Raw genomic sequence first — 27,864 nt, forward strand, 5'->3', positions numbered from 1 at the left:
GTTGTGAAATTTATTGTTTTGCGGCAGCAGTACATTGCAATACATAATAATAAAAACTATAAATGACAGTAAGTACAGATTAAAAAAATAAATTAAATAAGTAATGCGAAAAAAGGAGGAAAAAAATAGTGGGGTAGTGTACATGGGTTCATTGTCCACTCAGAATTCTGATGGCGGAGGAGAAGAAGCTGGTCCTGATATGTTGAATGTGTGCCTTCAAGCTCCTGTACCTCCTCCTTGATGGTAGCCATGAGAAGAGGGCATGTCCTGGGTGATCGGGGTCCTTAATCATGGATGCTGCCTTTCTGAGGCATCATCTTTTCAAGATGCCCTCACTGCTGTGCCCATGCAAGTGCTCATGATGGAGCTGGCTGAGTTTACAACTTTCTGGAAATTTTTACAATCAAAATTATCGTCAATAGCAAAACTTGAAAATTGCTCTTGATTTGTCAATGTATAATTTTCTACAATTTTGTAAAAATTCTAAAACACTTGTAGAGTTTCTCATTTTTTTAAAGAGTTACACCACAGTAACAGGGCCTTCTAGCGCAACGAACCCCTGCTATTCAATTACATCCTTGAGACCATAAGACTATATAAGACACTGGAACAGAATTAGGCCATTCGGCCCATTGCATCTCCACTGCCATTCCATCATGGCTGATTTATATTCCCATTCTCCTGCCTTCTCCATGTTAACTTCAATGCCCTGACTAATCAACCTCTGCTTTAAATACACTCAATGTCTTGGCCACCACAGCTGTTTGTGGCAACGAATTCCACAGATTCACTAACCTCTGTCTAAAGAAGTTCCTTGTCATATCTGTTCTAAATGGATGTCCTTTTATTCTGAGGCTGTGCCCTCAGCTCTTAGATTCCTCCACTATAGGAAACATCCTCTCCATAGCTACTCTATCTAGGCCTTTCAATATTCAATAGGTTTCAATGAGAACACCCCTCATTTTTCTAAACTCCAGTAAGTATAGGCCCATAGCCATCAATTAGTGACCAATTAACCTACAAACCCGTAGGTCTTTGGAACGTAGGAAGAAGCTGGAGCACCAGGAGGCAACCGGTGTGATTACGGGAAGAATGTACAAAGTTGTGGGAATTGAACCCAGTTCACTGACGCTGTAATACCATTATGCTAATTGATATGCTAATGTGTTGTAATATCTGGTTGTCATTTCAGCAAATTAGTCATCTAAAATGTTTGATTAACCCACTGCAGGGTGGAAGCTGCAAGGCATCAGTCCGCAATTCTGTGCAGAGGATAGTCGGGGGTCACCCTCCCCCCTACTTGTGACATTTACCAGGAGCACTGTAGACAAAGGGCCCAAAGCCTTGCCGAGGATCCTTACCACCTATCCCGCAATCTCTTGGTCCACTACCGTCAGGAAGGAGACACAGCAGCGTCAAGCCTTCGACTGCCACACTGGGTATCACCTTCTTCCCTCATGCAGTGCACTACATGTATTTTGAATTTTATTTTATTAACTTATTTATGAGAATATTTTGTTTTATGTGCTGTGTGCAGTATAAGTTTAATGGCTGGACCATTGTCTGGATGAATGTTGTTTCGTTTAGTTATATACAGTATGTGTATGTGTATACACACACACACACACACACACACACACACATGATGACAATGAACTTGATAAACTTGAACTTGGAAGGTATCGGAGATAGCAAGTTCTGTGGTTCAACTGTGGCATGCCAAAGTTAAAGAAAGTGAAGTCTTGTATACTGAGGGGTCAGTCCCTCCAAAGGTAGGGAGAAACAGGAGTTTGAACTAGATTTTGTGATGCGTTTCATTCATATGTGATGAAAAGTAACCAAACCAGGGAATGAAAGGTCTCAGTATGAAGCACTGGCAATTTTGATGTTCTCTCTTGCACTTCTCACTTTAATTTCAATGTGCTGTATCCAAAATTCACTTCCCTCCCATCGGTGCTACTTGTTACAAACACCTGTTAGGGTGCATTCTCCAGTTACCTTATAAGGTAACCGTAGCCTTCAGCCAGGAGCAGATGTCATCAGGTGGTTCCCAACCTTCACCGAGCATTTCGACCCATAACCACGACACTCTCCAGTTGGTGGGCCAGCAATGATGGCCATATCACTGCCCATCTGCTCCTGGCTTCCAGCTTCCCTCCTCTCGCCTACTCCACATCCAACAAGAGGCCCATTCTGCCTCTTCCCCGATCCTACGAGCTGCTTGTTTTTTGCTCCTTTCGTCCAGGCCCAGATCCGACAACAACCGCCATGCTGATTTGGTTGGGAAATCTCTGCAACCGATCGCCACAGGGAACAACCATGCCTGCCATCCCTTGTCTTTACACTCCTGCACTAAGGGCTGGTACTTCATGGCCTTTCTCTCATGGGCCTCTTCCCATCCCTCCTCCCACGGCACAGTCAGCTCAACCAGAATTATTTTCTTGTCTTCCGTTGACCACAGTACAATGTCTGGGCGTAGGGTTGTGTGCACCACATCCTGGAACTGCAACCTTCTTCCCACTACGACCCTCATCTCCCAGGGCTTGGCCATTAGCAGCAGATTGGACTTTGGTTGTTTGGTTACGAAAGGCCTGGCTCCCTCTTTGATGAAGGTGATGGCTTTCCTCAAATCTGTGCCAGCCGTCCTCTTCTTGCATCTCTCTCACTCTAGTGTGTCAGCAAGAGCCAGAAGCACCTTATCATGGTGCCACCTATACCGTCCTTGAGTTAGAGGTGTTTTACACCCGGACAGTATATGAGCCAGTGTCCCCTTTTGACCACAGAGCTTACAGTTCGGGTCCTCTCTCATCCCCCATGTGTACAGATGTAATGATGAAGGAAGGGTGTCATACACGGATCGCAAGAGGAAGGAAATACGGAAGGGCTCCAGTCTCCATAACTCTGCCCATGAGATCTTGCGCTTAGGCAGATCCCATTTTGTTCAGGCACCCTGGGACCCTTGTTCCACTGCTTTTGAAATCCGCTTCTCTTCCTCACAGATCCGTGCGTCAGGCTGTACCATGTCTCGCCTGTTCCTTATGCTTGCGTTTCCCCACTGCCGGAAGTGAACTGAGCCAAGGCCTTGCCGCCCGACGCAGGGGTTGCCAATGATATCTCGCAGCTTCAGAGAACACACTGCCTCCTCCACAGCCACTTTGGCTGCCCACTTGTGCCCAGATCTGGTTGTAATGCCTGCTGCTTTACCAAGACATCATTGGAATCTCTCAAACTTAATAAGGCTCTGCATTTTGCCACCTTGAATTCCTCCACAACAGATGACAGGGGAACCTGCAGTTTCCCAGAACAAATGTAGAGGCCCACTGAAGAGAAGCTTGGGGGAATTCCCAACCATCTCCGCAAGTGCTTGTTGGTTTTCCACTCGATGGCCTCTACGGCAGTCATGGGGAACTCATAAATTGTGAAGAGCCAGAGAAGCCTGGGCAGAATGCCGTATTGGTAGAGCCAGGTCTTGAATTTACCCGGAAGTCCGGATTTGTCGATCTTCTTCAGCCATTCGTCTGTCTACTTCACAGTATTGGTGACATTGGCCCCATCTGTCAGTGACACATTAATCCTCTTCCCCAAGCATTTTATCGGGTTATCTTCGATGGAAGGGATGACCTCACCCTGAACTTGGAAGCTAAACTTGCTAGTAACTTTGCCCTTTCTGATCACCATGCACTTGGACTTCTTGGCCTTGAAGGACATCCTCACCCAAGTGGGTACATTACCCAGGGTTTCCAATACCCATCTTGCTTGGACATGTGACACAGTTGTTATAGTGATGTCGACCATGAACCCTCGTAGAGTTACACCTTATTTTCTCATTTATATGCCTTTCTCTCTATACAATTTACATGTTACTTTGATGTTTTTAAAATCTCTACATCACCTATGAATTTATTTGTACTAACAACCTGCTAGCCATTATGAAAAAAAATCCTTCTCCACTCCCTCTATTCTCACAGGCAGAATTGTTCGAGCTGTTGGGGAGGGTTTAAGCTAACTTGGCAAGGTGGATGGGAACTGGAGAGAAGGACCCAGAATAGGACAGATGGTAAAAAAGCAAAGAGAGCATGCAGTCAGACTGTGAGGAAGGGCAGGCTGATGATAGGACATAATTCCAGTTAACAAGGCGAATATCAGTGCATTAGGCATGCAGAATCAAAAAGGATAGCAAATGCAGGGATGTTGGAATGATGGAGCAGATTCAATGCGATTAATGTCCTAATTCTGCTCCAATATCTTATTTTATGGTCTTATTTTCCTTCCAACACTGCCTATTTAAATTCCAGTATTTAGTTTTCTAAAACACAATAAACTGGAAACATTAATATGTATGCTCCCTATCCAGAATTTTCTTTGTAATGAAGAGGAATTTATTTAACCAAAGGGTGGTGAATCTATGGAATTCACTGCTGCGGATGGTGTGGAGGCCAAGTCATTGAATACATCTGAAGCAGAGATTGATGGGTTCTTGATTAGTCAGGGCATCAAAAGTTATGGGGAGCAGTTTAAGGGTTATGAGAAGGGCTTGGAGAATGAGGTTGAGAGGAATAATAAATCATCCATGATGAAATGGCAGAGCAGAATTGATGGGCTGAATGTCGTAATTCTGCTCCCACGTCTTATAGTCATATAGTCTAAATTCATAGCTCGATTGAATTTTAAAAGGAAGTTATTGATGACATAAAGAAGTGAGTAATATTGATAAAAAGATTACAGTGATATGGTAACTCAGGAGACCAAGTGCATTTGTTCAGATGTATATCAATTCAAAATAAAATCCTTATTTTAATGTTCCAAATTTTAGGCCTGCTGTGTAATCTATGAAACTAAATGGCTCCTCCAATTTTTAGAAAATGGCTACCAAATGTCTTTATAACGTATTGTTAATTGTAAGATGCCAACTGAATTTGGAATGCTACCAAATAGTAATATATAGAGGCAAAGGGAGCAGGGGGACATCTGGACTGTTGATGCAGAGATACAACTTTGAAAGCCAGTCTGACAGCTGAGAGATATGAATTTTAAATACATTCACAATTTGCGGAAAAAAAGGTAGCATCAGTAATGGCTAACTGAGCATATCTACAAGGAGCGATGTCACAGGAAAGCAGCATCCATCATGAAAGACCTTCACCATCTAGGCCATGCTCTCTTCTCAGTGCTGCCATCAGGCAGGAGGTACAAGAGCTTCAGGTCCCACACCACCAGGTTCAGGAACAGTTACCTCTCGACCATCAGGCTTTTGAACCAAAGGGGATAACAACACTCACCCCAACACTGAACTATTTGCACAACCTATGGACTCACTTTCAAGGACTGTTCATCTCAAGTTCACAATATTTATTGCTTACTTAATTTTTTATTATTATTATTTTGTTTTTTTTTTCTTTATGTATGAATTTGCACTGTTTGGTTGTTTGTTTGTCTTCTTGTGTGTGGTTTTTCCTTTAATCTACTGCCTTTCTTTATATTTACTGCCCACAAGAAAATGTATCTCAGGTTTGTATATGGTAAAGCATATGTACTTTGATGATAAATTTACTTTGAACTACTAATTTTTGCACTACTTAATTTATGTGTGTGGGCCATGGCAGTCAAAGCTCAAACTGGGCATGGCACCCTGATGATGACAATGATGAATTTATATATATATTTCTTTTTGTAACATGATTTTTTATGCATTGCACTGAACTGCTACTGCAAGACAACAAACTTCATGACATACTGTATGTCAGTGACAATAAACCTAATTCTGGTAACTATGGCCATTAAATAACTGCATTCCCAATTTGCTTTAGTGAAGACAATTTGCCACCCTACCCAGTCCAGACCATCTAACGTGTGAATCCACACCAAATATTATGAATGATTTTTATTTGTCTCCTCAGGACGATTTATCTCAGACTGCTAATTATGACATGTCTGCTAAGAGACATTGATCAATAAGTCAGCAGAGACCTTTTCCCAAAGCAGAAATGGCTAATGCAAGGATGCATAATTTTAACGTGATTGGAGGAAAGTTTAGGGGGATGTCAGAGGTAAGATCTTTACACAGAGTGGTGGGTGTTTGGAATACACTGCCAGGGGTAATGGTAGAGCCAGATACAGTACGTAAGGGCTTTTAAGAAATTCTTATATAGATACATGGTTGATAGAAAAAAGGAGGGTTATGTAAGAAGGAAGGGGTAGATTAGTCTTAGTGTGGGTTAAAAGGTCAGTTACAACACTGTGAACTGTACTGTGCTATAATGTTCTACGTTCTGTAATACTCTACCCCTGCAGCAATGAGGGTCAGCTGAGAGTTTCGGTCTGGGAATGGTCGTAGCACTTTTCTGATATCCCTTTTGCAAAAATCAGTTTATGCGTGTTGGCAGTATGTGGTGTGCATGCTGAGGTTATTCTGCCTGGCTGCCACACTGATGGCACTTGCTAGACTTGAAATCCAATGAAAGGGCCATGACTCTGTTTCTTAGACATTTCTTGCAGAATAAAAGCAGAATACTGGAATTATTTTATATTATGGACACAGAACATGATAGCACAGTACAGGCCCTTCAGCCCACAATGTTCTACTGACCTTTTATCCCACACCAAAATCAATCTAACCCTTCACTTTTCTATCATCCATGCGTCTATCTAAGAGTCTCTTAAATGTTCCTAATGTATCTGCCTCTACCACCACCCCAGGCAGCACGTTCCACACGCCCACCATAGCTTTTCTATTTTATTTCTTTATTTTCCGGTAAATACCCACATTAAAATTAATCTCAAAGCAGAATAAGATGGCATATATGTACTTTGACAATAAATTTACTTTGACTTAGACCCTGTGTGAAAAGCCCACCTCTGACATCCCCTTGACAGAGTGGATGTGGAGAGGATGTTCCCTATGGTGGGGGAGTCTAAGACCAGAGGACACAGCCTCAGAATAGAGAGAGATCCATTTAGAAAAGAGATGAGGAGGAATTTCTTTAGCCAGGGTAGTGAATCCGTGGAAGTCTTTGCCACAGACAGCTGTGGAAGCCGTCTTTATATATAATCAAGACAGAAGCTGATAGATTCTTGATTGGGCAGGGCTTGAAGGGTTATGGAGAGAAGGCAGGAGATTGCGGCTGAGAGGAAAATTGGATCAGCCATGATGAAATGGCAGAGCAGACTCGATGGGCCAAATGGCCTAATTCTGCTTCTATATCTTATGGTCTAAGTCCAATAAATGCTCTGCGGAACCTACAGCTCACTACTAATTAGAAATAGAGACCAACAAAACCAATCTGATGGGGTCCAGCAATTAATGTGAAGTACTTAATGAGAACGTGATGTTATAAGGCATTGGAAGGATGTAATGCTGTGGTTTTATAAGGTATTTGATGTATTGTGATCAGTTTTGGCCCCTTATCTAAGAAAGGATATGCTGATATTGGACAGGGTCCAGAGGAGGACTAAGAGAATGATCCTGGGAATTAAGGGTTAATGCTTGAGTGGCATTTGACAGCTCTGGGCCTGTACTCACTTGAGTTTACAAGAATGGGGTAGGGAGGCAGATCTCATTGGAACTTACTAGATATTGAAAGGCCTAGTGGATGTGGAGAAGATGCTTCCCACAGTGAAGGAGTCGAGGACCAGAGGGAACAGCCTCAGAATACAGGGTCATCCATTTAGAACAGAGATGAGGAGGAATTTCTTTAGCCACAGGGTGGTGAATCTGTGGGATTCATTGCCACAGATGGCTATGGAGGCCAAGTCATTGGGCATATTTAAAGTAGAGGTTTATGGGTTCTTGTTTAGTCAGGGTGTCAAAGGTTATGGAAAGAAGGCAAGAGAATGGAGTTGAGAAGGAAAATAAATCAGCTCTGATGGAATAGTGGAGCAGGTTCAGTGGGCCGAACAGCCCATTGGTTTTATGGAACAGTGTCCTTTTTCAAGTGATCCAATTTTTAGGTCAAACGGGCAAAATGTAGCTAATGTAATGAGAACAGGATTAGTTAGCAGATGTACAGTGAACAAAGGCATTTCATTTTTACATTCATCACCTGAATGGGGGGGGCGGGGCACGGTAACATCATTAGCGAGACACTGTTACAGGTTGGGGTTCAGAGTTCGGAGTTCAAATCTGACATCCTTAGTAAGCAAGTTCATACATTCCTACCCATGTGCATGTGGGTTTCTTTCAGGTGCTCTGATTTCCTCCCACAATCCAAAGACATATGGGCTAATAGATTAATTGGGTCATTGTAAACTGTCTGTGATTAGGCTAGTGTTAAAACATTGAGTTGCTGGGCGACGCAGCTCAAAAACCGAGAAGGGCCTGTTCTGCGCTGTATCTCTAAATAAATAAAATGAAATAAACCTTTTTACAAACCTTGTGTGTTTTTGAAGGACATTATTGACTGTCGGTATGGATTTGGACTCTCAGACACGTTACTGATATTTGATAAAACGAGTAGCAGTAATAGACTCCGATTAGCCAGAGGGGACGAAGGCTCCTCTTGCTGGGCTGGCTTACTCCCAACACCCCCCAACGTCAGGACTGTCCACAGGCCGGCTGTGTTAAGAGAAAAAGAAATGTCAGAAGGAAAAACAATTAAACATGAGGACTTTATATTGATAGTAATTTTATGTCTTTGCAGTTATTGCTGCCACAAAATAACTAATTTCATCAGATCGAAATCAATGATAACACATCAGATTTTGAGAAATCATGTCTAAGAAATTATCAAGAGGTGACCAAGAAGACAGCTATATTTACTATATTTCAATATTATGAATTAGTCAATTTGTATGAATATAGAGTAAGGAGTTTGTATGTGCGAATCAGAATGATGTATTCGATATATTTCTTTTTTCTTAAACTCTGTATTCTCCTATGTAGAAAATTAATAAAAATATTGAAAAAGAACAAGAAGACAGCTGAGTGCAGGATAGTAGACAATATCTACATGGATTTTAGAAAGGGCTTGTACAACATCCACATGGTCTGAAAGGTCATATAGTCCAGGGAGAGCTAGCCAAATGGACACAGATTGGCTTAGTGGAAGGAGTCAGCTGGTTAAGGATTTCCAGAGTGGAGATCTGTAACCAGCATTGTTATTTTGACACCTCTATCTGGGTCCTTCTCTCGACAAATTGCGTGCACCATGCTCTCATTGTAACGGATCACCTATTTCCATCAAAAGGAAAAGCCCAAGGTCTTATAACTGACACCTGTGAGATTATGCCATCTTGTGACCAAAGGACTGCAAAGATGTCCACATCAACTAAAAACATCATTAATAGCACTGAGTCCATGGTGCAGAAGGGAAAGAGGGAGAACAGGGAAGCAGTAATGATAGGGACTCATTAGGCCAGGGAACAGAAAGGAGATGCTGTGGACATGAACAGGCCACCCAAATAGTATGTTGCCTCCCTGGTGCCAGGGTCAGAATATCTCGGAGCGCATCCACAGCATGTTGGAGGGGGAGGGAGAGCAACAAGATGTCTTGGTACATAGTGGTACCAATAACAAAAGAAGGTTATGCTGTTGTGACTATCACTGAATCGTGGCTGAAGGATGGCTGTAGTTGGGAGCTGAATGTCCAAGGTTACACATTATATCAGAGGGATAGTAAAGTAGGCAGAGGAGTAATGTGGCTCTACTGGTAAAGACTGGCACCAAATCAGTAGAAAGATGTAAAACAGGATCGGAAGAAGTTGAATCCTTGTGGGTTGAGTTAAGAAACCGCAAGGGTAAAAGGACCCTGATGGCAGGAATATACAGGCCTCCCAACAGCAGCTGGGATGTGGACTACAGATTACAATGGGAAATAGAAAAGGCTTCTCAAAAGGACAATGTTATGAGAGTCATGGGAGATTTCAACACGCACATCAATTGAGAATCAGGTTGGCAATGGATCTCAAGAGAGTGAGTTTCTTCAGTGCCTACGAGATAGATTTTTAGAGTAGTTTGTTGTTGAGACTATTAGGGGATCAGCTACACGGGACTGGGTGTTATGTAATGAGCAGGGATGTGATGCTGAGGCTTTATAAGGCACTAGTGACCTCACCTTGAGTATTGTGAACAGTTTTGGACTCCTCATCTAAGAAAAGATGTGCTGGCATTGGTGAGGGTTCAGAGGAGGTTCACAAGGATGATTCTGGGAATGAAAGGGTTATCATACAAGGAATGTTTGATGGCTCTGGGTCTGTATTCACTGGAATTTAGAAGAATGTGGGGGCGATCTCATTGAAATGTTGAATATTGAAAGGCCTAGACAGAATAGATGTGGAAAGGACGTTTCCCATGGTGGTGGAGTCTAGGACAAGAGGTCACAGCCTCAGAATAAAGGGGCATCCATTTAAAACAGAGATGCGGAGAAATTTCTTTAGCCAAAAGGGTGGTGAATTGGTGGAATTTATTACCACAGACAGCCGTGAAGGCCAGGTCATTGGGTGTATTTAAGGCAGAGATTGATAAGTTCTTGATTGGACATGGCATCAAAGGTTACGGGGAGAAGGCCGGGGAGTGGGGCTGAGGAGGGAAAAAAAGGATCAGCCATGACTAATTGGCGAAGTAGACTTGATGGGCCAAATAGCCTAATTCTACTCCTATGTCTTATGGTCTAATAACACTTTTTCTGAGGTAAATTGTGGTAGACTATCACTGAAAATAATGAAGAGGTGAGTGAAGGCGAAGCTAACTCGAAGGATGAGCCATGCTGATGCACTGCAAGGTCGGAACAAAACGTGTTCGAGACGGTTTCTCAGTCAGGGATGCAGTTGGAGCGAGCTATTTGGAAAGGTATCAAGGTGGAGCAAGGCTGTTCACTCCTTTTTCTGAGGCTCTAAGATTCCTCCGGCTCCTATGCACTTTGTGTATGCGAGCTTCGCAGCAATTTGCCCACTATATAATAAACTGAAACAGAAGATTGAGCCTACTCCAGCTGCTCTGGGATACGGGTTTATTGACTCATTTTGGTTTGAAATGCTGTTACTTGCTTCTATTGTTTGCATGATTTATGTTTTTTTTCTTCTTTCTCTGCACATTGGGCTTTTTTTTAATTAGGTTCTTTCAGGTTTCTTGTTTTTTGGTTGCCTGTAAGCAGACGAATCTCAAGGTTACACATACAAAAAATGCTGGTGAAGGCAGCAGGCCAGGCAGCATCTATAGGACTCCCTGACGAAGGATCTCAGCCCGAAACGTCAACTGTACCTCTTCCTATAGATGCTGCGTGGCCTGCTGTGTTCACCAGCATTTTTTGTGTGTGTTGCTTGAAATTCCAGCATCTGCATATTTCCTCGTGTTTGTGAATCTCAAGGTTATATCATTTATACATACTTGGATCATAAATGTACTTTACACTTTGAACAGGCAACAATGACCTCTTCCAAATACAAACAACAGGAATTCTGCAGATGCTGGAAATTCAAGCAACATACATCAAAGTTGCTGGTGAACGCAGCAGGCCAGGCAGCATCTATAGGAAGAAGCGCAGTCGACGTTTCAGGCCGAGACCCTTCGTCAGGACTAACTGAAGGAAGAGTTCTACACACTGTTTTACATATCTTTTCACCTGGCTCCACAACACCAGCATCAACAAAAATGTTGCTAGAGGAAGATCAATGTCAATGATCTTGGGGACCACAAAGCTAGATCCTTACAGACAGTGCCTCACAGAGTCACCACCCAGTCCACAGCACTTCATGACACCAGTATGCAAAGACACACTCCACTAAGAGCCAAGAACAAGTGTAAACCCATCAAGGTCTGAGGGGAAGCTCAGTGGAAGGAACATTTAATCTTTTTCCTTAACCATCCACAGTAGCCTATCTAAGTCATACAATACTAAGCACAGAAACATGTTCTTTAGTTCATCTAGTTCAGATCTGCCACCATTCCTACTTTAACTACTAATCCTGGAAGGAAATTGGCTTATATTGAGATTGGACAGCGACATGAAATCGAGGAGACAATGCAGAAACACTATGATCATAAACAAACAGTAAGAAATGCTGTTGCCATGAAAAGTGTTACAAAGAAAATTGCATATGTGTCTGAAACAAAATTTTGAAAAGCCCCTCTTCAAATGTCTGTGTAATGCCCTGGTTCACATCTTAGTTGTTGGTATTTCAATTAGCAGCTCTGTAAAAGCAGTTTGTTCTGCTTTCAACTTGTTTGGGTTATTGTTGAAGAGAAGGGATGATGTGGAATGTGTGCCATCCAATTAGCGGGAGGTTTTCTTGGTGAGGGACAGTAAGGTTGGTCTTGGGCATGTGTTCAACGGGAGATGGAGAGAGAAGACACTGGGGAGAACTGGTTGCAGCATAAGATCCAGGAGGAGACCTGTTTATTCTAGATGATTGCGAGCGATGTTCGGAAGGTGGTGTGTGCATTCACACTGACCGAGGGCCCAACTCGTGAGTGACAGAGAAGTTCAAGATGAGCTCCAACTTGTGCATGTTTTACTGTTTAATTAGAATGGGCCCTTTTCTTTTTGTTATTCTTTACTAACCTTTTAGTTAAGCTAAGATTCATAAACATAATTCCTTTGATCGTATGCAGTGTACTGTCTGTTATTTCGTGGCACTAATTTGTAACAGGGCAGCAGATTACACAGCATCCACACAAACCGGAGTTTGGGGTGGACGAGCCATCTCAATCTCACGAGACTGGCAGGGCTTGAGAGTGTCTTCCCTAGTCTTACCCAGCCAAGAAGACCAGGGTGTTTCATCTGGTATAAAAGTGCTATTGCACACTACTAACTTATCCCACTCCCCACTACTGAGCACATTTACTAGGGGTGCTGCCACAAGAAAGCTCCATCATCGTCAAGGACCCCAGCAGTGTTCTCTCTCTCACTGCCGCCATCCGCAAGGAGATAAAAAAGCCTTAAGTCCCACACAACCAGGTTCAGGAACAGTTATTACCACTCTACCATCATTAAAGAAACCCTTAGGAGGCAGTGATCATAATAAGATTGAATTCATACTGCAATTTGAGAGGGAGAAGCATAAGTCACGTGTATCAGTTTGGCAATGGAATAAACGGAATTATAGAGACACGAGAGAGGAGCTTGCCCGGGTGTAATGGAGGAGGATGCTGGTGGGGATGACGACAGAACAGAGGAGACTGAAGTTTCTGGGAATAGTTCACAAGGTGCAGGATAGATATGTCCCACAGAAGTTGTTTTCAGGTGGCAGGACTTGACTGACAAGGAAGTTAAGGACTGCATAAAAGCCAAGGAAAGGCCATATAAAGTAGCTAAAGTAAGTAGAACGTTGGATGATTAGGAAACTTTTAAAATCCAACAAATGGCAACTAAAAACGCTATATGAAGGAAAAAGATCGGGGTCCTATGTCTAATGGTTTTATCAAGATCACTCACCTCAACTCTGAATTGATTCTACAACCTACAGACTCAAGGACTCTACAGTTCATGTTCTCAAAAAATTAACTTCCTTTTTGCAAAATTTGTCTTTTTTTGCACAAGAGAAAATCTGCAGATGCTGGAAATCTAAGCGACACACACAAAATGCTACAGGAACTCAACAGGCCAGGCAGCATCTATGGGAAAAAGTACAGTTGACTTTTCACAGCTATTTGTCAGAAACAAAAGAAAATCTGCAGATGCTGGAAATCTGTGCTCCCCTTTTTTTCTTTCTTCCATGGCCTTCTGTCTCTTTCACCAATCAACTTCTAGCTCTTTGCTTCATCCTTCCCCCTCCAAATTTCACCTATTGCCTGGCGTTTCTCTCTCCTCTCCCCCCACCTTTCAAAACCACTCCTCACCTTTTTTTCTCCAGTCCTGCCAAAGGGTTTCAGCCCGAAATGTTGACTGTACTTTTTTCCATGAATGCTGCTTGACCTGCTGAGCTCCCCAACATTCTCTGTGTGTTTTAAAAACGCAAACAACAGGAATTCTGCAGATGCTGGAAATTCAAGCAACACACATCAAAGTTGCTGGTGAACACAGCAGGCCAGGCAGCATCTCTAGAAAGAGGTACAGTCGACGTTTCAGGCCGAGACCCTTCGTCAGGACTAACTGAAGGAAAAGTTAGTAAGAGATTTGAAAGTGGGAGGGGGAGGGGGAGATCCAAAATGATAGGAGAAGACAGGAGGGGGAGGGATGGAGCCAAGAGCTGGACAGGTGATTGGCAAAGGGGATATGAGAGGATCATGGGACAGGAGGTCCGGGGAGAAAGACAAGGGGGGTAGGGAACCCAGAGGATGGGCAAGGGGTATAGTCAGAGGGACAGAGGGAGAAAAAGGAGAGTGAGAGAAAGAATGTGTGTATAAAAATAAATAATGGATGGGGTACGAGGGGGAGGTGGGGCATTAGCGGAAGTTAGAGAAGTCGATGTTCATGCCATCAGGTTGGAGGCTACCCACATGGAATATAAGGTGTTGTTCCTCCAACCTGAGTGTGGCTTCATCTTTACAGTAGAGGAGGCCATGGATAGACATATCAGAATGGGAATGGGATGTGGAATTAAAATGTGTGGCCACTGGGAGATCCTGCTTTCTCTGGCGGACAGAGCGTAGGTGTTCAGCAAAGCGGTCTCCCAGTCTGCGTCCGGTCTCGCCAATATATAGAAGGCCACATCGGGAGCACCAGACGCAGTATATCACCCCAGCCGACTCACAGGTGAAGTGTTGCCTCACCTGGAAGGACTGTCTGGGGCCCTGGATGGTGGTAAGGGAGGAAGTGTAAGGGCATGTGTAGCACTTGTGTGTGCCTTTCTGTCAGCCTTTATTTGAGTTTTTTTTTTGTAAGTTCAAATTTATTTCTTTATTTTTCTGTAAATGCCTGCAAGGAAAAAAAAATCTCAGAGTAGAACTGTAAGTGGTGACAGATGCGTACTTTAATAATAAAGGATTATGAAGGATCCCACCCACCCTGCTCATAGACTGTTTGTCCCACTCCCATCAGAGAGCAGGCTACGTAGCATCCATACCAGGACCACCAGACTCAAAAACAGTTACTTTCCCCACGCAGTAAGACTAATCAACACCTCCACCCACTAACCCACCCCTCCATACTCCCAACCACCGCTACTTTATCATTTCCTGTCAGTCACCTTATGTACAGACACTCCTGTGCCTAGAATCACTTTATGGACATACAATCAATCTATGTATATAAGCTAACTTATGTTTTTATATTTATTGAGGTTTTTTAAAATTATTATTGTTTTTTTAATTGCGTTTTTTTGTGCCACATCAGATCCAGAACAACAATTACTTTATTCTCCTTTACACTTGAGTTCTGGAAATGACATTAAATAATTTTGAATATTGAATCTTAAAGTGTTACTTTGACATTGACTTGACTTCTTCAACAACAGAACAGACAAAGCCATCCACGGCACCAAAGCTCCAGAGTTCACAGAGTATTTCAGATAAAACCTGACATTCTTTTGCATTCTGCTAGCAAGATAAACAGCACCGGCTGACTGTCTGTCTCCAGTGGAGATTACTGCCCAGCCTGAATGCAGATAGTGGCTTGCCAGAGCTCACAGAAGGAGGGAAGGAGAGAGATTGTTAAGCGCTGAAAAACAGAACCGAATGTTTTAAGAATTTTGGAATCCAGTCATGGAACATAGAACTGTGAGCACAGAAACCAGCCCTTCGGCCCAAAATATTGTGCTGAACCAATTAAAATGGTAATCAAATGGCTAAATGGTCTTTCCTGCTTTCCTTGTTCAGTTGATATTTATTGAGTCTGTTCATCTGTTCACATTTATTTAATTGTGATTACTGACATTTGTGCATGTGACCATCCTGCTAATTGTTGATTGCTCATGGCACTACTGTCTTGTAATCTATTGGTTGTTATTGTGTTGTCTGTTATGTTGTTGTCCTGTGTTTTATGCTTTGCACTGAACCTCAATCAATTTTGGTTTGTTTCACATACCAGCAATGAAGAGATTCTGATTTGGAACTAATCTGTTGTGCCTACAAAATGTCCATACCCTTCTATTTTCCTCACATTCACGTGTCTATCTAAACATCTTTTAAAAGCCCTTAATGTTTCTCCCTCTACCACCACCCCAGGCAGTGCATTCCAGGCACCCACCATTCTCTGGGTAAAAAACTTCCTTCACATCTTCTTTGAAATTACAAACAAGGGGAAGTCTGCAGATGCTGAAAATCCAAGCACAACACAAGCTGCTGGAGGAATTCAGCAGTACAGGTGATGCTTTGGGCCAAATCATCAACTGTACGCTTTTCCATAGATGCTTCCTGGCCTGCTGAGTTCCTTGAGCATTTTGTGTGTTTTCCTTTGAAATTATCCCAACTTACCTTGAATACATGCCCTCTGGTATTAGACATTTCAACACTGGTAAAAAGATATTCTATGTCAACTCTATCTATGCATCTCACAATCGTATCAACCACTATCAGATCTCCCCTCAGCTTTTGCCGCTCCAGAGAAAACAACCAAAGTTTGTCCAACCTCTCGTTATAGCACATATCCTCTAATCCAGGTAACATCCTGGTAAACCTGCACCCTCTCCAATGCCTCAATATCCTTCCTATAGTGAGGCAACCAGTCATTAAGGAACCTCTGATACAGGAGCTTTGATCCAGCTTTTCTGTTATCAACAGTGAATAGGGAACACAAGTCACAAGACACATCTAAGTCACATCAGACTACAATGGACAACAATTTTTTTTGTTGTCCTTGGAAATTTTTTTTTGTTTATGACAGACTGTTAGAAGCTGAACACAAATATAACATCAGACTTCTTGAATCACATAGGAATTTGTTAAAACAAGAAATTAACTTTTATTGAATATAATGCATTTAATTGCATAGCAGCGCTAATGCTTTGCATTAGTTCAACTAAGCTAAAAATATTTTGCTAATGATTTTCATTTGTACTCTGTGTCTGAGGTTTCTTGTTTAAATGTTCAACAATAATCAGCCAGCATTGATGGATTGCAGTTGCCCTGATACCAATTCTCCATGACCACAATGTCCAGTTGAAACCTTTCACCATGCTCATCACTGACAGCGTCAAGATTTTCAGGGAAGAAGTTTAAACGGGAATGCAGAAAACAAATCTTTGCTGACATTTTACACTTCATGGCTTTGTATGCTTGAAGCATGTTTTCAACCAAAGTTAACAAGTTTCATGACATATGCCGGTGATATTAAACCTGTTTCTAATTCTGATGTGACGCTAGGCTCAGAAGTGTCTGTACATAAGGTGACAGGCAGCATTCTGACAAATCTCTCTATACTCTCCCATGAAAGCTTCCACATCCTTCCAAAATGAGGTGCCTAAAATTGAACGCAATATTCCAAGCGTGGTCTGTATGAGAACTCCAAAATCCAGCAGACTGGCCCGTACTCCAAAGTACATTAGGACAGCAGATTTTTGGAGTCATTCTCCATTCAACTAATAATGTGGTTTATCACTTCTTCCTCAAGAGAATATCACATTTCCCACATTATATTGTTTGCTAACTTTCTTCCACTCATTTAAGCAATTAATATTTCTCTGCAAACTATATAATCTCCCGACCTACCAACTTCTCTATCATTTACAAATGTGATTACAGTAAATATCCCCTCCACTGTAAACAGTAAACAGTTGTGGCCTAGCACTGACACTCATGACACACTGTTATCAAACTGAAAATAAACCTGTTGTCCTACTCAGCAGTTCCGGTTAGTTAGCTCAGCCTCGATATATGGAAATATATTAACTCCCACATCATGAACTCTTAACCATGGGCAGTACAAACATGCACTCAGAAGCCACTTTATAGGTACAGGAGTGGAACCTGGTATAGATTTCTGCTGCTGTAGCCCATCCACTTCAAGGCTTGATGCACTGCGTGTTGAACCAGTCTGGACATTCTCCTCTGACCCTTCCCATTAACAAGGCATTTTCACCCACAGAACTGCCACTCACTGGATGTTTTTTGTTTCTTGTACCATTCTCTGTAAACTCTAGAGACTGGTCGTGTGTGAAAATCCCAGGAGGTCATCAGTTTCTGAGATAATTAACCAGCCCATCTGCCACCAACAATCATTCCACAGTCAACGTCACTTTTATCACCTTTCTTCCCCCATTCTGATGTTTGGTCTGAACAACAACTGAACCTCTTGACCATATCTGCATGCTTTTATGCATTGAGTTGCTGCCAAATGTTTGTCTGATTAGATATTTGCATAAGTGTTGCTTACTTCGATGTACTCATGTTAATTTTGGATAATAATAATAAAAAGATTTGAAAAGAAAGATATTTGCATTAACGAACAGGTGTACCTAATAAAGTGGCCACTGAGTGTATTAAGTCTCCTGTTAGCAAATTGGCCAATGCTTCCTCAACACAATCTCAGTCTGTCAGATGCAATTTCCTCCTCATGATGGTGTGCTGATTCTGCTTTGTCAGATTATGATTTCCCAAATGGATTAATGAAAAATGGAGTGCTGTGTGGGAGGGAAGGGTTAGATTGATTATAGAGTAGGTTAAAAGGTCAGCACAAATCATGGGACAAGGGGCCAGTAGTGTCCTGATGAAGGGTCTTAGCCTGAAACTTCAACCATTTATTCATTTCTATAGATGCTGTCTGACTTGCTGAGTTCCTCCAGCATTTTAACGTCTGTTGCTCTGTCCTGTAATATTCTATGTTCAAATGTTCTTCAACCTACTCAGTAATAGACTAACACATTTTTTCAATAATTGCTACCAAATCAACCATTGTCTGCTTTTTGTCTCTATTTTTCTCAATTAGGGCATTACATTGGCAGGCTTCCAGATTTCTGGTACTTCTCAAGAACTTTGAAAGATTATAACTGTTGCATCCACTATCTCCACAGCCACTTATTTTCCGAGTCCTGTATGCAAACTATCAGGTCCTGCAGACTTGGCATCCTTTAGCCTCATTAATTTGCCTGATACAAATTTTCAAGCAGTGGTAATTAATTTCTGTCTTGTAAATATTTTCAAATTAATGGAATGTTTACATTCTGCTATAAAGAATGACGCAAAGTATCTGTTTCCTCCTCTGTCATTTCCTAGTCCCCTTAACTCACCCTCATTCTCTCATCAGGAACTTATGTTCATTTAAACCTCTCTCTTCCCTTGTACAACTTAAAGACATTCACTGTCAGTTTTTATAGATTTAAGATTCAAGACTGTTTAATGTCATTTCCAGTACACAAGTGTAATACAGAATGAAATAATTGTTATTCTGGATCTAATACAGCACAAAATGTCAGCATGGCTTTGTCAAGGGCAGGTTGTGCCTTACGAGCCTGATCGAATTTTGTGAGAATGTGACTCAACACATTGACGAAGGAAGAGCAGTAGATGTAGTGTATATGGATTTCAGCAAGGCATTTGATAAGGTACCCCATGCTAGGCTTATTGAGAAAGTAAGGAGGCATGGGATCCAAGGGGACAATGCTTTGTGGATCCAGAACTAGCTTGCCCACAGAAAGCAAAGAGTGGTTGTAGACAGGTGATATTCTGCATGGAGGTCGGTGACCAGTGGTGTGCCTCAGGGATATGTTCTGGGACCCTTACTCTTCGTGATTTTTATAAATGATCTGGATGAGGAAGTGGAGGGTTAGTAAGTTTGCTGATGACACAAAGGTTGGGGATGTTGGGGATGTTGTGGATAGTGTGGAGGGCTGTCGGAGGATACAATGGGACATTGATAGAAAGCAAAACTGGGCTGAGAAGTGGCAGATGGAGTTCAACCCAGATAAGTGTGAGGTGGTTCATTTTGGTAGGTCAAATATGATGGCAGAATATAGTATTAATGGTAAAACTCTTGGCAGTGTGGAGGATCAGAGGGATCTTGGGATCTGAGTCCATAGGACGCTTAAAGCAGCTGCGCAGGTTGACTCTACGGTTAAGAAGGCATACCGTGTACTGGCCTTCATCAATCGTGGAATTGAATTTAGGAGCCCAGAGGTAATGTTGCAGCTATATAGGACCCTGGTCAGATCCCACTTGGAGTACTGTGCTCAGTTCTGGTCGCCTCACTACAGGAAGAATGTGGAAACCATAGAAAGGGTGCAGAGGAGATTTACAAGGATGTTGCCTGGATTGGGGAGCATGCCTTATGAAAACAGGTTGTGTGAACTCGGCCTTTTCTCCTTGGAGCGACGGAGGATGAGAGGTGACCTGATAGAGGTGTATAAGATGATGAGAGGCATTGATCATGTGGATAGTCAGAGGCTTTTTCCCAGGGCTGAAATGGTTGCCACAAGGGGGCACAGGTTTAAGGTGCTGGGGAGTAGGTACAGAGGAGATGTCAGGGGTAAGTTTTTTACGCAGAGAGTGGTGAGTGCGTGGAATGGGCTGCCGGCAACGGTGGTGGAGGCGGATACAATAGGGTCTTTTAAGAGACTTTTGGATAGGTACATGGAGCTTAGAAAAATAGAGGCTATGGGTAACCCTAGTAATTTCCAAGGTAGGGACATGTTTGGCACAACTTTGTGGGCCAAAGGGCCTGTATTATGTTGTAGGTTTTCTATGTTTCCATGTAAAATTACACAGTAAGATAAAGAACACAATAATAATAAAAAGCACAATAAATATAAATACATAAGATAAATTATATACATAGATTGATTGCATATCCATAAAGTGATACTAGGCACAGGAGTGTCTATACATAAGGTGACTCTGACTGGAAATGATAAAGTAGTGGTGGTTGGGATTGTGGAGGAGTGGATCAATGGGTGGAGGTGTTGATCAGCCTTACTGCTTGGGGAAGGTAATTGTTTTTGAGTCTGGTGGTCCAGGCATGGATGCTACATAGCCTCTTCCCAGATTAGAATGGGACAAATGAGCAGGGTGGGTGGGTTCCTTCATGAAGTTACTGCCTCTTTCCTGGCACCTTTCAGTACCTAAGAAATGGCAAGGGTAAAAGGACCCTAATGGCAGTTGTATACAGGCCACCAAACAGCAGCCAGGATGTGGATTACAAATTACAACAGGAGATAGAAAAGGCGTATCAGAAGGACAATGTTGTGATAATCATTGTGGATTTTAACATGAAAGTGGCTTGGGAAAACCAGGCCAGTACTGGACCTCAAGAGAGAGAATTTGTAGAATGTCTACGGGGTGGCTTTTTAGAACAGCTTATTGTTGAGCCCACTAGGGGATTGGCTGTTCTAGATTGGGTGTTGTGCAATGATCTGGAGGTGATAAGAGAGCTTAAGGTTAAGGAACGCTTAGGGAACAGTGATCACAATATAATCAAGTTCACTTTGAAATCTGAGGAGAAACTAAATTCCAATGTGTCAGTATTTCAGCGGAATAAAGGAAATTACAAAGGCATGAGAGGGGAACTGGCCAAGGTTAAGTGGAAAGGGACTCTAGCAGGAAGGATAGCAGAGCAGCAACGGCTGTAGTTTCTCTGAAAAATGAGGGAAGTGTAAGACAGACATATTCCAAATAAGAAGAAATTTTCCAATAGAAGTAGGATGCTACCGTGGCTGACAAGTAAAGTCAGAGCCAAAGTAAAAGCAAAACGGAGGGCATACAAGGAAGCCAAAGCTAGTGGGAAGATAAAGGATTAGGAAGCTTTTAAAAACTTGAAGAAGGAAACTAAGAAGGTCATTAGGGAGGAAAAGATGGATTATGAAAGAAAGTTGGCAACCAATATCAATGAAGTTACAAAAAGCTTTTTTAAGTACATAAAGGGTAAAAGAGGGTTGTGGGTACATATAGGACCAATAGAAAATGACGCTGGAGATATTGTAATGAGAGATGCAGAGATGGCAGAGGAATTGAATGCGTATTTGCATCAGTCTTCACAGAGGAAGACATCTGCAGTCTACCGGACATTCAAGAGTGTCAAAGAAGTGAAATATGTGCAGTGGAAATTGTGACTGAGAAGGTGCTCAGGAAGCTTAATGGTCTGAGGGTGGATAAATCTCCTGTACCTGATGAATGCACCCTCGGGTTCTGAAGGGAGTAGCTGGAGAGATTGCAGAGGCATTAACAATGATCTTTCAGGAATCGATAGGCTCTGGCATTGTACCGGATGACTGGAAAATTACAAGTGTTACTCCGCTATTTAAAAAGGGTGGGAGGCAGCAGAAAGGAAACTATAGACCTGATAGCCTGACATTAGTGGTTGGAAAGTTGTTGGAATTGATAGTTAGGGATGAGATTATAGAGTACCTGGAGGCACATGACAAGATAGGCCAAAGCCAGCATGATTTCCTGAAAGGAAAATCCTGCCAGAGGAGGAAAAGATGGCGGCGCGAGAGCAGCGCGCGCGCGGCCTCTCCGGTGAATGATATCTGTAATCTGTCAAGTAGGGTACCATGCACAATTCTGATTTGATGGAGACGGACATGAGAGTACAGAGGAACATCGGGAAAACTTCTGAAATGCCCGCTTCGCTGCCGCTGCTACTGTGTGGTAACCCGAATCTCCCGAGCAGAAGGCCCCGAAATCCACAGCTTTGCTTGTTTCAACGGCCGGGGCTAGGCTGAAGGCACTCGGCAGAGGATGGCACTCGGGAGGCTGTATCGGAAGGGCTGGTCGGAGGCTCGAAGTTTTCGGACAGACGGACTCAGTGTCAGCTGTGGTCGGCTGCTTCCAATGCATCGGCAAGTTGACGGTGCCTGGAGGTTTATGGCAGGGAGTTTCTCCCTTTTGCCATCTGCTATCAGCGACTCGGGAGCCGATCCACTCGGGGACTTTGAGACTTTTTTCTACCGTGCCCATGGTTTGTTCTTCATCAAATTATGGTATTGCTTTGCACTGCTATAACTATATGTTATAATTATGTGGTTCTGTCAGTGTTAGTCTTTGGTTTGTCTTGTTTTCTGTGCTATCACTCCAGAGAACATTGTATCATTTCTTAATGCATGTATGCATTTCTAAATGACAATAAAAGAGGACTGAGTGTTCTCATAATCTAATCTACTGCAATTTTTTGAGGAAATTACAGGCAGGGTAGACAAAGGAGATGCAGTGGATGTGATGTACCTGGATTTTCATAAGTCCTTTGACAAGGGAGGCTGCTTAGCAAGATAAGAGCCCATGGAATTACAGGGAAGCTACTAGCATGGGTGGAGCATTGGTTGATCGGCAGACATCAGAGAGTGGGAATAAAGGGATCCTATTCTGGCTGGTTGCCGGTTACCAGTGGAGTTCTACAGGGGTCTGTGTTGGGACCAATGCTTTTTACGATGTACGTCAATGATTTGGACTATGGGATTAATGGGTTTGTAGCTAAATTTGCCAATGATACAAAGATAAGTGGAGGAGTGGGTAGTGTTGAGGAAACAGAGAGCCTGCAAAGAGATTTAGATAGTTTAGGGGAATGGGCAAAGAAGTGACAAATGAAATACAATGTTAGAAAGTGTATGGTCATGCACTTCGGTGGAAGAAGTAAACCCACCTATTTAACATGGCAGGACAATTTAAAATGAGCAATTATCCTACTAACTGGTACTTCTTTAAACTGTGGGAGGAAACCCACGCAGCCACATGAAGAACAAATACACTCCTTACAAACGCGATGAAATTGAACTCTGAACTCCAGAACACCCTGAGCTGTAATAGTGCCATGCTTTTTTGTTGTGTTACTCAGTGTATCAAATGGCATTCCTAGTGCCGAGTATCAACTGAGGAGCAACAGAAATTGAACAGGTATTTTAATTCCTATAATAAAACATACTGTACTTACATGCTACACCAGATGCTAATCCGTACAGCAATCCATTTCCCACAGAGTTCTGCTCAAAGATCTGTGTTCCTTGAGGTGGGCATTTCTCTTGCCTGATGAAATTGTAAAGTAATGTTTTGACAACCCTGCTTGTGTCCTGAAGGCTGTGAAAAGAGGTGGGGTGAGCAGGGACAGAAAGGAAGGAGGAAAAATAAAAGGGAAAATTAATACACGAAAAATCACTTGGTTACGCTGCCCAATCTGCCAACTATCAGATAAACTATCATGAAAGAACAAGGATTACCAAATGTAAATCAGATCCATCCCTAAATTAGAGTTTCTGCAATTAACTCCATGAGGTTAAAAAGCATTATGCAGAAAAGAGATTGCATCTACATGATCTCAAAACGAATAAATCACCACAGCGAGTTTTCATCAACTGCGCCCACCTCAGTCTTTTGAGGCTCTTAAAATTAATCTTCATCGTTTCTTAAGAGCTCTAACAGACACCAGTTAAAAGCTTTAAAACATTTAATCACTGATATTTATTAACCAAGGAATGGTTTTATCTATTTCTCAATAAAGTATTTGTCTTTACAATGTTCTGGGTGAGAAAAATATCTTGGGTAGTAAGCAAAAGAATATGCTGGAGGAACTCAGCGGGTCAGGCAGCATCCAAGGTGAAAAATGGACAGACAACGTTTCTGGTCAAGACCCTTCATGAAGGGTGTAAAGTTGAAATGTCGACTGTCCATTTCCCCCTACAGATAATAACTTCCCTGCTGAGTTCTGTGTTCTATGTTCCTCCAGCATCTTTCTGTTACTCAAGATTTCAGCATGTGCTGCCTCTGTGGTTGCAGGCCACAGAGTTCTTGTGATAAGCAATGCAATCCGCAATCCCCTCTGATCTGCGCCGACATTTACGTGCCGGGCAGCACCTAATTAATTAGCATGTTTATTTCGGCTTTTTTCTTAAGGATGTGCGGTGTGCCTCCCGGCTACTGCTGCGTTCTTCGCAGCAATGTATCGGGTCGGCGGCCCAGAGGGTGGGGGCCACTGCACCACCCAAATTCCGACTCAGTCTAACATACCATCATTAGTGTGCTCGGCGCTGTTCTCCCAATTCTGGTAAGTGATACTACACTGTACATACATTATTTCTACTTTATAGAGGCTGTGTATTTTTACGTGTTATTTGGTAGATTTGGCAGCTTCACAGTTTAAAGGTTACTGGACAGCGCGTTTATGCCAACAGCGCTTGCGTGAGATTTTCTGCCGAAAGCGTTTGCGTGAGATTTTCGCTATGGAGATCTGTGCAGGCAATCGTTGCAGAGAAGTATTTCTACTTTATATAGGCTGTGTATTTATCATATCATTCCTGCTTTTACTATATGTTACTGTTATTTTAGGTTTTATGTGTTATTTGGCATGATTTGGTAGGTTTTTTTGGGTCTGCAAATGCTCACAAAATTTTCCCATATAAATAAATGGTAATTGCTTCTTCGCTTTACGACATTCCAGCTTAAGAACCATTTCATAGGAACTCTCTACCTTCGGATGGCGGGGGAAACCTGTATTAAATATTACCATTCCTGAAATGTTCCCACAAGCTATGGACTTCTTCTCATGTTCTCAACATTTAGTAATTATTTATTTATTATTATTATTTCTTTCCTTTTGTATTTGCACAGTTTGTCGTCTAAGAAGGACTTAGACAGATTTGGAGAATGGGCAAAGAAATGGCAAGTGGAATACAGTGTCAGGAAGCATATGGTCATGCACTTTGGCAGAAGAAATGAAAGGGATGACCATTTTCTAAATGGACAGAAAATACAAAAAATCTGACACAAAAAGGACTTGGGAGTCCTTGTGCAGGATTCCCTGAAGGTTAATTTGCAGGTTGAGTCTGTGGTGAGGAGGGCAAATGCAATGTTCGCATTCGTTTCAAGAGGACTAGACTATAAAAGCACGGGTGAGGCCTCATTTGGAGTACTGTGAGCATTTTGGGTCCCTTATCTTAGAAAGGATTTGCTGAAACTGTGGAGGGTTCAAAAGAGGTTCACAAAAAGGATTTCAAGGTTTGCACGGCTAGTCACATGAAGAAAGTTTGATGGCTCTGGACCTATATTCACAGAGAAGATTGGAGCTGAGAGGAAAAATGGATCGGTAATCATGAAATGGTGGAACAGGATTGATGGGCCAAATGGCCTAATGCTGCTCGTATATCTGATGCTCCCACAGTCTTTTGGACAGCAGTGTGGATTTACTATTATAGCTTAACTGTGAAAGCCTGCAAAAAAATGGGAAAGGGGCTTGGAGGTTTTATCCTCTCTCAGACTGCATTGGCTGACTCTTACTGCTCAGATCTTTTTCCACACATTCCCAAGTCATCTTAGTGGGTTGGTGGTGTTGTGGACAGTGCAGAAAGTTGCGGCAGGTTACAAAAGGATGCAGGATACAGAGCTGATCTGAGAAGTGGCAGACAGAGTTCAATGCAGAAAAGTATGAAGTGATAAAGTCTGGAAGGATGAACTTGAAAGCAGAGTACAGGGTTAATGGCAGGATTCTTAGCAGTGTGGAGGAACAGAGGGATCTTGGGGTCCACATACATGGATCTCTAAGTTGCTGCACAGGTTGATGGGGTTATTAACAAGGCACAACGTGTGTTGGCCTTTATTAGTCAACGGATTAGATTCAAGAGCCGTCTTTCATGCAAACCTGTTTTTAATCAACATGACTTCACTTGTTACTTCATTTGTGGTAATATTACCAGAGAGTGGTGGATGTATGGAATGCGCTGCCCCAGAAGGCTGTGGAGGCCAAGTCTCTGGATGTTTTCAAGAAAGAGATGGATAGAGCTCTTAGAGATAGCAGAATCAAAAGTTATGGGGATAAGGCAGGAAGTGGATACTGATTGTGGATGATCAGCCATTATCACACTGAATGGCGGTGCTGGCTCGAAGGGCCAAATGGCCTATTGTCTATTGTCTATATGTGTTTTGTGTGTGAGTTATATGTATTGTGTTGTTCACCTTGGTTCAGAGAAATATTGTTTCATTTGGTGGTATACATGTTTTCAGTTGAATGACAATAAACTGAACAAACTTCATTTGCTGAAGTATAAGTTTTAGAATTTTTTTCCATTACATTTTCTTCCCCTTTAAACTAAAAACTCTTTGTTCTATCTTCTGATCATCCACCTAATTTTCCCTGTAGCTTTTCAGACAAAATTTGATACTAACAGGCCTTGGGCCATGTGACAGTGTTAAAAATGAAATATAAATACAAGTTGTTACTGTTAGAGAGTAAACGCGGTGTGCAAGAATTAGTGGTGGGAGAAGATACGAGGAAATTAATCCAACAGTTTGGAACAGCCATTCCTTCAAACTTTTAATAGCCTCATTTAGAGAGCTGAAGGTTGTTAGTCAAGTTGTTGTGTAAAGAAAAGGAGTGAGCAAGTGGTGAAAATATCTATCATTTGAAAATTAATTTAAGGAAGGTTACATCGAAAATATTTCACCCAAATTAGAACAGTTTATTTTACCCCCTTTTCAAATGAAAAGCAATGCCACTAGAAAGCAGTATCCATCCTCAAAGACCCTCACCATCTAGGCCATGCCCTCTTCTCATCACAACCATCGGGAAGGTGGCACAAAAGCCTTCAGGCCCAAACCACCAGGTTCAGCAACAATTAATACCCTACAACCATCAGGCTCCTGAACCAGAGTGCATCAATTCACAGACCTCAATTCTGAACTGATTCACTTTCAAGGACTCTACAAGTCATGTTTTCTGTATTATTTATTTTTATATGCACTGTTTGTCTTCTTTTGCACATTGGTTGTTTGTCAGTCTGTTTATGTATGTATTTTTTCATAAATATATTGGATGTCTTTATTTTCCTGTAAACGTCTGCAAGAAAAAGAATCTTAAGGTAGTATATGATGAAATATGCACTCAGTGGCCACTTTATTAGGTACACCTGCTCATTCATACAAATATCTAATCAGCCAATCATGTGGCAGCAACAGAACACAAAACGCATGGTCAAGGGGTTCAGTGGTTATTCAGACCAAACATCAGAATCAGGAACAAATGTAACCTAAGTGACTTTGACAATGGAATGACTGTTAGTGCTAGACAGGATGGTTTGAGTGTCTCAGAAACTGCTGATCTCCTAGGATTTTCATGCACATCAGTCTCCAAAGTTTACAGAAAATGG

At 42.2% G+C, this 27,864-nt stretch overlaps 1 protein-coding gene across 5 annotated transcripts in view; it reads right to left on the reverse strand.

Annotated features, from left to right (window-relative positions):
- Positions 1–27,864, reverse strand: part of dym (dymeclin) — a 405,267-nt gene that overhangs the window by 242,850 nt on the left and 134,553 nt on the right. For all 5 annotated transcript variants that reach the window (XM_063042598.1, XM_063042602.1, XM_063042600.1 and 2 more), the window contains 2 exons: positions 23,664–23,806; positions 8,369–8,551 (listed from right to left, as the gene is read on the reverse strand). In XM_063042598.1, the coding sequence (XP_062898668.1) occupies positions 8,369–8,551; positions 23,664–23,806 (326 nt within the window). The remainder of the gene's footprint in view (positions 1–8,368; positions 8,552–23,663; positions 23,807–27,864) is intronic.

This window comes from Mobula hypostoma, chromosome 3, assembly GCF_963921235.1.
Source record: "Mobula hypostoma chromosome 3, sMobHyp1.1, whole genome shotgun sequence".
Classification (NCBI taxonomy): domain Eukaryota; kingdom Metazoa; phylum Chordata; class Chondrichthyes; order Myliobatiformes; family Myliobatidae; genus Mobula; species Mobula hypostoma.